This window comes from Salmo salar, chromosome ssa09 (genome assembly GCF_905237065.1).
Source record: "Salmo salar chromosome ssa09, Ssal_v3.1, whole genome shotgun sequence".
Taxonomy (NCBI): domain Eukaryota; kingdom Metazoa; phylum Chordata; class Actinopteri; order Salmoniformes; family Salmonidae; genus Salmo; species Salmo salar.
In genome coordinates this window covers 84,660,138-84,675,334 of record NC_059450.1, presented here as the reverse complement: position 1 = coordinate 84,675,334, position 15,197 = coordinate 84,660,138, and the positions used below count along the sequence as shown (strand labels likewise).

The 15,197-nt window shown below is 45.1% G+C and overlaps 2 protein-coding genes and 1 pseudogene across 2 annotated transcripts; 2 read left to right on the top strand and 1 right to left on the bottom strand.

Moving 5' to 3' along the window:
* The first annotated feature begins 78 nt into the window (after positions 1 to 78).
* Positions 79 to 4,485, top strand: LOC106612069 (zinc finger protein ubi-d4). Its single transcript, XM_014212890.2, has 10 exons — positions 79 to 161; positions 877 to 1,037; positions 1,122 to 1,229; positions 1,348 to 1,541; positions 1,688 to 1,865; positions 1,973 to 2,107; positions 2,431 to 2,562; positions 2,858 to 2,970; positions 3,057 to 3,138; positions 3,251 to 4,485. The coding sequence occupies exons 1-10, from the start codon at positions 136 to 138 to the stop codon at positions 3,337 to 3,339; spliced, it is 1,218 nt and encodes a 405-aa protein (XP_014068365.1). The 5' UTR covers positions 79 to 135; the 3' UTR covers positions 3,340 to 4,485.
* LOC106612064 (sodium/potassium/calcium exchanger 3-like) lies at positions 4,043 to 12,923 on the bottom strand (annotated as a pseudogene).
* LOC123744667 (golgin subfamily A member 6-like protein 22) lies at positions 12,754 to 14,636 on the top strand. The gene is made up of 2 exons (XM_045724140.1): positions 12,754 to 12,868; positions 13,035 to 14,636. Exon 2 carries the CDS (start codon positions 13,520 to 13,522, stop codon positions 14,021 to 14,023), a length of 504 nt encoding a protein of 167 aa, XP_045580096.1. The 5' UTR covers positions 12,754 to 12,868; positions 13,035 to 13,519; the 3' UTR covers positions 14,024 to 14,636.
* Positions 14,637 to 15,197: the final 561 nt, after the last annotated feature.

The following is a 15,197-nucleotide window of genomic DNA, read 5'->3' as shown; positions in this document are numbered from 1 at the left end:
TTTTTCTACTGCAATTTGCTCAAGTTTAAATGAGAATACTCAAAAGGACCTTTGTTTTGATAAACTGGAAATGGATCTTGAACCCAGCTACACGCGCAGGCGCAGTGGACATTTTGACTACTGCACTGAGCAAACATGGCGGCGGCCGTAGATAGTGTTGTGTAAGTTGTCCTTAATTTTTTGGGCGAGTAGGAGCATGTGACACTTTCAGAGATGTTGGCCCCGACGTAGGAGTTGACAATGTATTGGAAATGATGGAGAAAATTACTATTTGCCCTCTAGTTGACTTTACAACAAAGCGTTGTCTACACGTAGATAGCCAACTAGCTATGGCTATTGTTTCTCTTTGCTAACTTGCTAGCAAGTTAGCTAGCTTATATTAGACAACAGTGCTTCAGTTAAACGATTGTCCTTTGTTAACGTACTGTAAACTGTTTCAATACAAGATTGAAATGTATAAACGGTCGATAGATTATGGTGTTTAAATTGCACCTAACGTTAACTAATAGCTACGTAGCTAGCTTTATAAATAGGCCCATCGTTCACTGAGACCAGCGTAGCTACCTTGCCAACAATTCAAGTCCACCCTTTCTGCGGTACTGCATTGTCTACCTACCGTCTCTGTATTGTTCGCTACAGCAGCCAAGTGTTTTCGTACATTTGCTCAGAACTTTTCCAACATCGTTAATCAGACTCTGGGGAATACACAGAGTGGTTTGTTTGTTGTAAAACTGTAACTAGGTATTATCCTGTAATATTACAGGGAACGGAGTGGTCCTGTACAACAATACAGGATTATTCATTTTGAAGTGGTTAGATTAACCACCATGGTCATTTCTAGTCTAACATGAGTGTGATTGTGCTTTCTTGTTTCAGGCTCGGTGAGCAGTACTATAAGGATGCTATGGAACAGTGCCACAGCTATAACGCTCGTCTGTGTGCTGAGAGGAGCATCCTTATGCCATTTATCGACTCTCAGACAGGTGTTGCTCAAAGCAACTGCTACATCTGGATGGAGAAGAGACACAGGAGTGCAGGTCTGTAGTGAAGACACACGTGCTCGCACACACACATTCACTCTCCCGAAAGCACACTTTAATGATCAATTTTTTTTTTATCAGGCATGGCTCCAGGGCAGCTGTATAGCTATCCGTCTCGACGCTGGAGGAAGAAACGACGGTCCCACCCTCCCGAGGACCCCCGTTTGGTCTTCCCCCCTGTCAAATCAGGTACAATTCCTCCTCATATGGCTTTTTATTGTTTCTTCTTTATGTGTCAGAGGGAATAGTGTGGCCCGTTGGTCTTCTGCCTCCTCAGCATTGAATAAGCCTCTATCTCTCTGTGTAGCGGAGCTGGAGCTGGGTCTGAAACGGGATGCCGTGGGAGCGGTGGACGGCAGCAGCCTGGAGGCCTTGCTGAAGGGGGAGACCCTGGAGAGGAGGGGCCCGCCGGATCCCCGGGCCCCGGAGGACAACCCAGCCACACCTGAACCTGTGGCTGCCATGGTCTCCAGCCACACCTCCTCTGGACGCATCCGCAAGGTTAGATGGGACCTCTGACCTCAGAGATCAATGCACATTTTACAAACCAGGCTCCAGACTCCTAATACTCTGTACAAAAAGGTTTGAGTTTCTCCCAATAGTCTGTCAGTGCACCAGTATTATCTCAAACTCTACTCTCCTTTCAGAGGGTGCTGGACCACGATGACTACCTGGATGATCTGGATGATGAGGACTTTGAGGATGAGACCCCCAAGAGACGAGGGAAGGGCAAGTCCAAGGGTCGTGGAGTGGGAAATGGAAAGAAGAAAATGGAGGCAGCCGCTGCAGCCTTGGAGGAGCAGGACAAACCATACGCCTGTGACAGTGAGTATACATTTATTTGATGTAAATTCTGGTGCGTGTATGCGTGATGCAAATCCAGTTGTTGATGTGTGTGAAGACTTACACCATGATGCTGTGTGTGTTTGCAGTCTGTGGGAAGCGCTACAAGAACCGTCCGGGCCTGAGCTACCACTACACACACTCCCATCTGGCGGAGGAAGAGGGGGAGGACAGAGAGGAGATAGAGTCCCCCCCCCCCCGGCGCCAGCCTGAGGCGCACAAGAGTGAGTCACTGTTTAGAATGATAGCCACTGGAATCAACATCTACTATAGAGCTGGTCGTTTCTATTATAGATGGACAATGACTCCTGCTTATCTCATGATACCAGACCTGGGTCAAATGCATGTCTTAGTAGTTGAGGTGGGCTTCATTTACAGCAATGGAATAGTCCCAAAAGTGCACACCCAAAGCTAAATGAAGTGCACCTCAAGAGTGAGTCAAACTATTGCAAAGTTAAAGAGTCACTCTACTCTGGTTTCAGAGGGATATCAGTATTCTAGGGCAGTGTCAGTGTATTGTCTATCTCTCTGTCTCCTCTTATTCCAGCCCCTAAGAAAGGCCCTAATGGTCTGGCCCTGCCCAACGACTACTGCGACTTCTGTCTGGGAGACTCCGCCCACAACCAGAAGACCGGCCAGTCAGAGGAGCTGGTGTCCTGCTCAGACTGCGGACGCTCTGGTACGAACCTCCCACCCATGTCCCGCATTTCCATTAAAGGAATAGTTCAGGCAAAATCTATTTAACCTGACTTGTGTCTGAAGGCCCATAGTGACAGAGTCCACAATAATCCATTATTTATTTTTGCCACAGCCAGGAGTTAGCATTGTCAAAATTCATAAATGTAAACAGCCAAACTGATGTTAGCAATGCTGCTGCACTGTTAGCAATGTTAGACTATAATTTAGTAGTCTGGCTCTGTTTGTGTTCTGTTGATGTATTTAAACCTTTATTTAACCTGTCTGTCTCCCTTCAGGTCACCCGTCCTGCCTGCAGTTCACAGATGTGATGATGGCAGCTGTGAAGACGTACCGCTGGCAGTGTATCGAGTGCAAGTGCTGCAACGTCTGTGGTACCTCAGAGAACGACGTGAGTGCTGCTCCACATCTACCTTTTCATACTTCTCATTTTCTGTGTTTTCTCACACACACTGCTTCTGTTTCTCTGTCTGTCAGGACCAGCTGCTGTTCTGTGATGACTGTGATCGAGGATACCACATGTACTGCCTCAACCCTCCTATGACTGAGCCCCCAGAAGGTATGTCACAGTCTAACCACAACTCCTGCTTGACGTCAATGAAGCCCACATGTATTATGTTGATGTGGTACTGGTGAGTTTAAACTCTCTTTCTCTCTGTGTGTGTTTCCAGGTAGTTGGAGTTGTCACCTTTGCCTTGTGCTGCTTAAGGACAAGGCATCCATATACAAGCAGCAGAGCCCCACCACAGAGGATGAATAGGGGACCCCACCTTACCACCCCACACAACGACAGTAAGCCCTCACACCCTGGTCCACACCCCTTCAATGACCAGGAGCTAGGGTCTGGGTCTGATTGGGGACTGGAAAGGAGGGAGTCCTCTCACCACAACCCTGTTGGCAAGCCCCACCCCTTCCCGTCTCTCCTCCTATCATGGCTGTTATCTCCCCTGGACTGTTACACACTCTGCAGAGACTACCGTTACCACTGTCTCTACAGAGTTCATGTTAGAAAGGAAGGATTAGCATCTCACGCTAACTGTTCCCCAACTCCCCCCCCTCCTTTATATGGTGTGGACTGCTAAGACAGGCAGTGTGCTTAATTTGTTGCCAAATTATCTATTTTTACTTGTTTAAAAAAATAACCAAGTGTATTGATTTATGGATTTCAAAATATGATCATGTGGTTGAGGGATATTAATAGTGAAGTTTTGTCTGTGTACTTCTTTTGGATGTTTTTAAAAACATTTATCTCAAAGGTTTTCCTGCAACAACAAAAAAAAAATAAGGAACCTCTGGCGCCAAGGTCCATATGCTCTGTCCCAAATGACACTCTATTCGCTACATTGTGCACTTCTTTTGCCAGGGTCCAATAGGGTGCCTTTTGGGAGGCAACCATAGTCATTCTATTGTGACTGAATCACATCCTACTGCTGGTCTGATTTTAAATCTAACATTATTGAACATTTGTCAGCTATCATCTTTAAGGTTTTTGTAGCTGTTCATATCTGTGCCACAATGAGATAGGCACATTGCATGCAGACTTGCACCTGTACTTGAGTTCGAATGCACACACACTCAATTCTTTAGACTTTGATTTATTATATTTTTACATTTTATATATCACTTGATATTCCATGGGGTTGGGGATTTTTTTCTAGTAGAATTTTGTAAAGTACCGGTATATACTAACGACGTCAATGGAAAACAATCATAACACAATGTCAGTACTGTATGACCTTTTGTATTTGTTTTAAGTATCATTTAGATTGCTTTTCTTTTGTGATATCATGTTAATGATCTCCATAATGAGTATTTATGGTAAATAATGTATTTTTATTTACTTTTTTTTTGTATTGAAACTGCTTTTGCCCTATTAAAATGTCAATGTATCTGCTAACAAAAATGTCTTGGAAAATGTGTCTTAGGGAAGTGACATGGCCATATAGGCAATCCCCAAGCTGCTGTTCATACTTCAGCAATCGGCACCTCCAAAACATAAAATAAACTCTGGGAGGGGTACATTTTGGCTAAATTATGTAAGCTATAAAAGGAGGGAGACTGCAAAAGGGATTATTGCACAGACTGGTATTTCACTCATTCTCTAAAAACTGGATGCTCCGAAGTATTTACAGCAATGAAAACAGTGCAATCAGTCCAACCGTGAGTGAATAGAACATGCTAAACACTACATACATGAAGAGTGATACTACAAACATACAATGATGTATGGTTACTGCTGTGGCACTCCTAAAAGCAATACAATAGTGGGTCTTAAAGGTCCAATGCAGATGTTTTTACCTCAATCAAATACCTTACTGTGATTGTTTTAAATTAAAATGGTCAAAAAGAGGTTTGTAACTCTCTTATTGGTCTATTAACTAATTTACTGCCTGGTGATGTCGCCATGGAAGGCCTAAACTCCAGCCCAACGAAACAGGCTGAAATTTCAGGCGGTCTTTTCAAACCGCTCTTACACTAAATGGACATTATCATTGTTTTCACAATTTCACAGTGTTATTCCATCATAGTGTGGAAATGTATATAAAACAGGAATATCAGGTTTTTGACTTCACTGGGCCTTTAACACTTTCACACTAAAGAATATGATTCCTCATTGTCATTAAGTAACTAAACTAGATAGATTCAATACATTATAAATTCATTGTGTGAAGTGCATGTTCTCAAATAGTAATCTTGGAATATCACATTTTTCTGTATAAAACTATGTAAAAGATCCAGTTTGCAATGTGTATCAAATATCAAATGTGAGGTTTCCCATCAATATAACTGTTCATAACTTTGTCTCAGAAATGCAAATTAACCCTAAATACCCGTACACATACAACTGATCAACAATGTCAACAAGTGAAAATTCCACATCAAATAGTATCATCGTAATCATACTAAAATGTGTGGGAACCTGGCCTACAGTCACTGGAAGCCGACTGAGCAGAGTAGGAAGATGGCATAAAGCATCATTAAACAGAGGCCCAGTCTGCGGTCCAACCACCAACGGTTCAGATGAACACTCAGGACCTGCAGAGATGTGAGAGGAGAAAGTACTGTATACTGTTTGACTTTGTCCTAAAAATATAGACTTTAAGAGATATTACAGTGATACTCACAGTGAGAAACACAACACAACAGCAGAATGACTGAATACACCAGGCCTTTACTGTTGATGAACACCTGCCAACCATAAAAACACTCAATCTTTGCATCTGGGAACCTCAAGGGTACAACGTCTAGCAGCTTTTTGGTTTGTCAACCAGAACCACACAGAAACGAATCAACACCAAAAAATATGTCCCTACCTCTGATCCGTAGTCAACATCCAGAGTGCACAGGAACCAAGGAAACCCAAGTCCCAGAAGCACATCAAAGATATTACTACCAATGGAGTTAGAGACAGCCATGTCATATATATATATATACACACACACACACACACACACACACACACACACACACACACACACACACACACACACACACACACACAGTTGGAGACAGGCATGTCCTTCATACCGTACAAAACAAAAAGGCTAACATCACAACACACACAGACTGATTAGAATTCCGGTACCTCGTTGTGCGACGATGAGGCTGGCCAAACAGTCTGGTACGCTGGTGCCAGCTGCCAGGAAGGTGATGCCCATCACCACCTCAGGGATGCCCAGCGTGAAACTGATAATGGTCACCTGGAAGGGCATTAGGTGACATAGGAGATTATGTGATGTGTGTTATGTGTAGGAACATGTGTGTGTTTTTATGTGTGAGCTTGTGTATGTGTGCTCTGTAGTCATACCATCCAGACCATGAGGTAGGAGAAGAGTGCGATCCAGAGTATGGAGGCCAGAAAGGTCAGGAGGTACCAGCGGCTCCGGCGAGGCAGGACACAGTTGGGTACGGTGCAGCAGGCACAAAGGCCATGACCCCAGCCAGTGCATACGCTCACAGTGCCCTCCTGAGGATGGAGGGAGCAGCACCTTGGTTTTCCAATCATCAATCAATCAAGTGCAACAGTAGTCCCAAAGAGATTTACAGTAACCTGACCTCAACCTACAAAGAGCTTTACAGTAACCTGACCTCAACCTACAAAGAGCTTTACAGTAACCTGACCTCAACCTACAAAGAGCTTTACAGTAACCTGACCTCAACCTACAAAGAGCAAGAAGCAGCAGCAAGGAACCAGACTTTATCATCAGAATAAGTAAGGTAACACTCACCTGGCACTATCAAGGGACTGAAAGGGACCACCTCTTCTTCCTCCAGCTCCTCCTCTTCCTCCTCTTTGGGCTGTAACCCCCCTGTGTTCCCCTCTGGGCCCCCATCCCTGTCTCCGTCCCCCTCCAGTGGCTGCCTCTCACTGTTCCCCAGCCAACCGCTCTCTATTCCCTATGTGGCCCCATCTCCCCCTCCTCCCTCACCCCACCGATCAACCTTTGCCTCTGTGTGAGTGAGAAGGTAAGAGACACATTTTATACGTTTTACAGTTTTTATCTGTTAGAGTAGGAGTATGTCACAACTCGAGCATGGTGCAGGAGGACATCCAACAGCACAATGTTGGCATTCAGCATTCAGCCAGAACAGAGCAACAGGGATGACACAAGCATAGTGTGTGTGTGTCTGTGTTTTGTAATCATGCATCCAGCAAAGGCTAAGGCATGGGGGTGTAAGGGAATATGCAATGTATGTGTGAGTGTTTTCTCTTCTATTATAACCATGCATCTTTGCATGCTAAGTTGTGGACACATACCGCTGTGTGTGTGGTGTGTACCTCAGTGATGACCATGCGTCCTGCCATGCGGAGTTGTGTGTAGGGGGGGGGGGGAATGTGGGATGATCAGGAGACGGAGGCTTGCCTCAGAGAAGCTCAGCTGGTGAGGCTGCAGACTCATCAACTCATCCACCATCACTACTACAGAGTCCTGCCCTGCACACGAGTCTGGGAGCAGGAGGGAGGAGGAGAGATGGAGGAAAGAGGGAGGGAGAAGGAGAGAGGGAGGGAAAGGAGACAGGGAGGAGGAGGAGAGATGGAGTAGGAAAAGAGAGGGAGGAGGAGGAAGAGGAGGAGGAGAAGGCGGATGGAGAGCAAACATTTTCAGTTGAAATAGCTACTGTATGTCTGATCCAATAGGAATATGTTCCAATCGATTGAAAAAAATCTGAAGCAATGTGGATACAAGTGTGTGCACACACACACACACACACACACACACACACACACACACACACACACACACACACACACACACACACACACACACACACACACACACACACACACACACACACACACACACACACACACAAACACACACACACACAACCAGTGGTAGACACAAACCCACCGCTCTTCAGCAGCACCATGTCAGTGTCACAGTCGACTCCTCCAGGCCCAACTGCGGTGGTCCGTCTCAGGGTACTGAAACAGGGCTGACCCCCTCGACCACAGTGCCTTTCCACCCAGCCTGACAGGGATCTGTTGAACCTACACACAGACACAACACACAGTATCACAACCAACATCTGTCATGGATAGATACTGTACCTTGCTTGTGCTTATAGGAAGAAAAATGTTGGGGCTCCCGAGTGTTGCAGCGGTCTAAGGCACTGCATCTCAGTGCAAGAGGTGTTACTACAGTCCCTGGTTCGAATCCAGGCTGTATCACATCCGGAAGTGATTGGGAGTCCCATAGGGCGGCACACAATTAGCTCAGCGTCGTCCAGGTTTGGCCGGGGTAGGCCGTCATTGTAAATAAGAATTTGTTCCTAACTGACTTGCCTATTTAAACAAAGGTTAAATAAAAATATATTTAAAAAATAAGAGGGGGCACTGAACAAACCGCAAACTATAAGATGCACAGGCAAAGTAGTCAGTTACTCACTTCATGATGATAATGTAGACTAGATACATGGAGATCAGTATGATGGTCTCCCACCTACAACACAGAAACACTGTTTAAAAGCACAACCTGTATGTATCACTGAGTTATAAACGTGTAGAGAACCCAGTCTTGTTAATGGTCCAGTGTCCTTACCAAATCACTCTGTCGTCATAGATCACCACAATCAGCATCAGTATAGAGAGGATGTAGTAGAGAGAATCATGGAGCAGCGGCCACCAGCTCAGAGAGATGGGCTGCGAGAGAACACAACATACTGATTAACAACACCTATCTAAATCCTGCCATATTGCTTTCACCTGTTTCAAATAAGGTGAGTTACCTGTCCGGCGAAGATCCCACAGATGCCGGTGATGACGAGGATGTTGAAGACAGCCGATCCCACGATGGTGCCTACCCCCAGGTCACCTTTAGTGATGAAGACACCTGGGAGGACAAGAGGAGGATAACACCAATGCATATTGATCCAATCAGTTCAATCGGTACTCATTTGCAGGCCACTTTTGGTGACCTGGGCCATGTTCAGTATGAAAACGTTCTGGAACTTTGCAAATAGAAATGCCATGACTAGAGCTGACGTGATTGTTATTCTATACACCAGAGATGTATGTTTGTTCTACATCATACATTTCTATCTGAACATTGGCCAAAGATTTGTCCTGCCCTGGATCAAGGATGTAGAATACTGACCAATCAAGGAGGTGAAGCGCTCAGGGGCGGAGCTTCCAGCCGCCATGAACTTTGCCCCGGCAACATCCTCACTAAGTTGAAGATTCTAGAAGAGAGGTTAAGGAGGTCAATGGATAAACAAAGAGGCTTTGTAATTTAAAGAAAACTGTAATCAGTGAAGCGGCAATCAAAAAATAATGAGGGAAACAAACCACAGGTTGGCATTTATTGAGATGACTCATGTACTGGGCACAGCAATGCAGAGTGGTCAGTAGCTGGCACAACCACAAATTCATACAATCTAATTTTAAACCTAACCTAACCACACTGCTAACCCTAATGTCTCACCCTCACCTTAAATTAAGAAAAAATTAAATAATTATTAAATCATGACTTTTTACCATATAGCCAATACTGACTTTGCAGCTGGCCCATCTAGCAGAAACCAATCAGTTCTGCCTCCAAGGCAAGACTCATGACAATAAACGTCAACCTGCAAAGAAACCAACAGAAGGATTCTTTATTGTCACCTCTGATATCTTCTCCAGTGATGGAACGAAATAGACATCACAGACTATAGCCAGGGCATAGAACATGTAGACCGCCTAGGAAACACAGGAAAATAAACAGTTGGTCTGTAGACTGAGTTGGATGACGTAGAGATTGTTGGGGTACTGTTACAGTAGAGCGGTGTACTACGACAGCAGCGTTGAACAAGGCAGTAGGCTACGTAGAGATCCTGTTAAATGACTATATATCTATTCTAATTCCTAATGACATGGTAGGCCACTCACACAGACTACATGGAGAAGAACTGCTCCTTTTCTCCTCTGCTCTGGAGAGAAGACATCTGCTGGAAACTTGTGGATTGCTGAGAGTGAGGGGAGAGAGATTGCACACGGAGCAGGGAGGGGAGGAGTAATGCACAGGTAAAAAGACAAGACACCAAAGATCCAAGAGCACAGGGACACAGGAACAAAAACACTAGCGCACCAGCTCTGGGCATTGTAGGAGTGTAGGTGTGGTTCTCCTCTTCTCTCTCAGGCATTAGTTCTCTCTTAGACCAGGAAAAGTCACCAACAACATCCCTGGGGCTGGGAGAGGCTGTCAGCATAGAGCAGCAGAAATTATTTCCGAAAAGGAAATATTATTAAATATTATCAGCTTATAACAAGAAATCACATTGTTTTCATAATATTATTGCAAGATTTATTAATTAAACCGGTGTGATGATTGACTAAACCACTAGTATTTTATGTATGAATGAAATGAATAACGGGACCCCCATTGGTATGAATAAACCCTGGGGGAAACGCACCTGTTACGTCTAGGAAGTGTACGAGTCAGGTGGCAGTGACGATCCCGACACCACAGACACAGAGCCGCCAGAAAAGCCGCATGCACTTGGGTCTCACCGCCGCCATCATCTCGCCGCTGTTCCCTCTGCTCATATCTCGATCACCATAGCATCGGTTCTCCGGTTGATATCAGATGTTGCATGAACAACCTCAGATTGAATGTTGTTCATGCACTCTCAGGGAAAGCTAGTTCTTTACGTGCAGCCATATATTTGTATTGTCAACCTCATAATCCCTGCACTCATTATTTCCCACTCTCTTTTGCCAGAAGCTCAGCATCTTCGGCGGGCATCTCTGACACTTCCTCCACGGAACCGAGAGGCAAGAGGGGCTTTTTGCTAAAGCATTCCAGTCTTGCACACAATAGCCTATCGTTTTAAGCGTAACGTCGTCGCAAGTCTGTACTGCTTCCAGAATCTCCCATTCCCATCATCTCTCCTTCGCGCCCAGTCTGTTCCAGTGTTTTCAAAGTTCCGTCACGAGGGGTGTTTACCGTGAGTTCTTGGTGCCACCATCAGTGAGCGCGCCAATTGGGTGGGGCGCACCAAGGAGCGAGCTCCAGTTTCAGGGTCCAGATATGTACTTATCATAATAAACACGAGAGAGGTAGATATGTTATGCATACGCCATTATGTCACTAATAATATACTATAGTACCAAGACACACATACAGACACAATTCCAATAAATACATTTTTATTTCATTTTTATCAAAGTGCATCCACAAATACGAGCACAAAATAATTGTAGCAGGAGTGGCACTGACCAATAAGTATGAGTGTGTTAACAAAATAACAATTTAAGATATATATTTTAAATGTCAAATGCTGAGTGCTACATTACTTAGTAGATATACCCTTAAGACAATATTGATAGAGAACTAGGTCAAAGCATAATCAATAGTTTGACATGTATTCAGGGATAGTGAAACTCAAACACATCACCTACACTGAGTATACCAAACATTTGGAACACCTTCCTAATATTGAGTTGCACCCCCCTCACCTCTACAAGTTGTAAAAAACAAAACAGCAGCGTTGCAGTTCTTGACCCAAACCAGTGCGCCTAGCACCTACTACCATACCCTGTTCAAAGGCACTTCAATATTTTGTCTTGCCCATTCGATGACACACATACACAATCCATGTCTTAATTGTCTCAAGGCTTAAAAATCCTTCTTTAACCGGTCTCCTCCCCTTCACCTAAACTGATTGGAGTGGATTTAACAAGTGACATCAATAAGGGATCATAGATTTCACCTGGATTTGGTGGTGGTTTTGGCCTAAATGAGTTAATAGACCAATAATAAAGAGAGTTCCAAACATCTCTGCTAATAACAGCTAATTTTTCATGTTCCCCTTGCCACTCTGACCACTCCCAGACATTCTTAGCAACATTTTTGCTTAATAAGAAATTGCATGGATTCACACACAAGGCATAAAACTTCAGTTACAAGTATTAACAAGCATTACCAAGCATACTTCTAGATGTTGTATTCCTCTCTGATTATAATTAGTCCTGTGCATTTGCATTAAGATAAACTCTCCTAAATATGAAAGTTAATTATTGACTATTAGATATTCAAATTACATGACTTTAATTTTATGGAGGTTATTCATTAGTGTAACGTTATTTGTTCCATGTATTTTCTTACTCATAGATGGTGATGACAGCAAAGATAGGTTTCCTCGATACATCTGTGATGACAGTGAGGTCCATATGCCCCCTGTTCCTCCCCTTAAAAGAGAGCAATCCACCCAACCCTTAATGCATGTTAATCCCAGGCTGTGCTCGTGAGCCTTCAATTTCAAAGGTTTTGTGGTCCCTGTCATGCCCATAGTGAAAGAGAAATGATGTCTACCTGGTATATGGACGGTGTCGGGGAGAACCGAGGTGGTTATACAAAACAGGGACCAGAACTTCTGCCTCAGAGGTGTGAGAACTGTCAATCATCATTTCATATAAAACGTTCATTTAATTTGAGATGATACAGGGTTTGAATGATTGCTGTGACTTGATGTGACTTGTACTAGTATGACATGAACGTTTTTTTGTTGTTGGTCAATTTGCTTTTTCAACATTGTTGTTTTGATTATGAGACAATCCATTTTTGTTTACTGTACTGTAGGGCAGGCTACCAGAAAAAGGACAGTGCTTGTCCACCACTAGGGGTCAGTGTCCCCTGTATTGACATGGAATAATCCATGTCAGGAAGCACTGGAAATAAAATAAGAGCATGTTCAATAGCTCTGTTCTGTCGTGTCCTCCTCCCCACAGTGAGGATGAAGCTGCAGAGTGACCTTGTGGAGAGAGAAGAGCAGCGATCTGGCACATGAGCTGGACATCAAACCAGGTAAGAACCATTGCTTCATACAATCTAAACTTGCTTAATTGTACACTAACTAACAATGAACCAGCAACTAAACACAAGCTAACTGTCAACATTGGCCACACTGGCCCTAGCTGACTGTTAAATGTAATTGTTGAACTCAAATCTGTGTGTGTGCGTGTGTGTGCAGTGCGTCTGTCAAGTGGACATGGAGAGAGCAGAACCCTGAAGGCGTATTCATGGTCTGTAGATCCCGTTACATATGAGGATGATGATATTGAAAGTCTTCTTGCTCCACAAGCAAAGTAAAGACAGCTTCAGCAGCAGGGAGAGGAGGAAGAGGAAGAAGGGAGGAAGAGCAGGGCGTAGCGCAGCAGACAGGTCCTCTGCAGGATCCGGGGAGGTGGTTATTGCTGAGGCTTCAGTATGTTCTGCCTCTGTGATACAAAGCTAAGAGAATGATGGGACATCGGAGGCTAAGAGCAAGACGAACAGGAGAAGTAGGAGTCCCGGAGTCATAGGGAGGAGTCGGTGAGTCAAATGGAGGAATCAAGTCAAATCAGGAATCAGGGAGTCATAGGGCATAGACAGTGAGTCAAAAGGGGGAGTCAAGAAGTCAAATTGAGTCAGGGAGTCATAGGGAGGAAGTAGCCAGAGAGAAAGAAGTAAGAGAGAATGACATGGAGGTCACAGAAGGAGAAGAGGAGAGTCTGGTCTGACTCAGTGTGGAGGAGGGAGCAACAGGAGAAGAGGAGAGTCTGGTCTGACTCAGTGTGGAGGAGGGAGCAACAGGAGAAGAGGAGAGTCTGGTCTGACTCAGTGTGGAGGAGGGAGCAACAGGAGAAGAGGAGAGTCTGTTCTGACTCAGTGTGGAGGAGGGAGCAACAGGAGAAGAGGAGAGTCTGGTCTGACTCAGTGTGGAGGAGGGAGCAACAGGAGAAGAGGAGAGTCTGGTCTGACTCAGTGTGGAGGAGGGAGCAACAGGAGAAGAGGAGAGTCTGGTCTGACTCAGTGTGGAGGAGGGAGCAACAGGAGAAGAGGAGAGTCTGGTCTGACTCAGTGTGGAGGAGGGAGCAACAGGAGAAGAGGAGAGTCTGGTCTGACTCAGTGTGGTGGAGGGAGCAACAGGAGAAGAGGAGAGTCTGGTCTGACTCAGTGTGGAGGAGGGAGCAACAGTAGAAGAGGAGAGTCTGGTCTGACTCAGTGTGGTGGAGGGAGCAACAGGAGAAGAGGAGAGTCTGTTCTGACTCAGTGTGGAGGAGGGAGCAACAGTAGAAGAGGAGAGTCTGGTCTGACTCAGTGTGGAGGAGGGAGCAACAGTAGAAGAGGAGAGTCTGGTCTGACTCAGTGTGGAGGAGGGAGCAACAGGAGAAGAGGAGAGTCTGGTCTGACTCAGTGTGGAGGAGGGAGCAACAGGAGAAGAGGAGAGTCTGGTCTGACTCAGTGTGGAGGAGGGAGCAACAGGAGAAGAGGAGAGTCTGTTCTGACTCAGTGTGGAGGAGGGAGCAACAGGAGAAGAGGAGAGTCTGGTCTGTCTCATTGTGGAGGAGGGAGCAACAGGAGAGGAGGAGGAAATTGAACATGATAGGGGGGAGGGCAGAGGAAGAAAAGGAAATGGGAGAACGCAAGGAGAATATGACAAAATGAGAATAAAGGGAATGAGACTGGCAGTCTCTATGGGGGTGTCACAGGGTTCAATTCTCAGGCCGACTCTTTTCTCTGTATATATCAATGATGTCGCTCTTGCTGCTGGTGATTCTCTGATCCACCTCTACGCAGACGACACCATTCTGTATACTTCTGGCCCTTCTTTGGACACTGTGTTAACAAACCTCCAGACGAGCTTCAATGTCATACAACTCTCCTGTGTCCTCCAACTGCTCTTAAATGCAAGTAACACTAAATGCATGCTCTTCAACCGATCGCTGCCCGCACCCTCCCACCCGACTAGCATCACTACTCTGGACGGTTCTGACTATGTGGACAACTACAAATACCTAGGTGTCTGGCTAGACTGTAAACTCTCCTTCCAGACTCATATTAAACATCTCCAATCCAAAATTAAATCTAGAATCGGCATCCTATTTCGCAACAAAGCATCCTTCACTCATGCTGCCAAACATACCCTCGTAAAACTGACTATCCTACCGATCCTTGACTTCGGCGATGTCATTTACAAAATAGCCTCCAACACTCTACTCAGCAAACTGGATGTAGTCTATCACAGTGTCATCTGTTTTGTCACCAAAGCCCCAGATACTACCCACCACTGCGACCTGTATGCTCTCGTTGGCTGGCCCTCGCTTCATATTCGTCGCCAAACCTACTGGCTCCAGGTCATCTATAAGTCTTA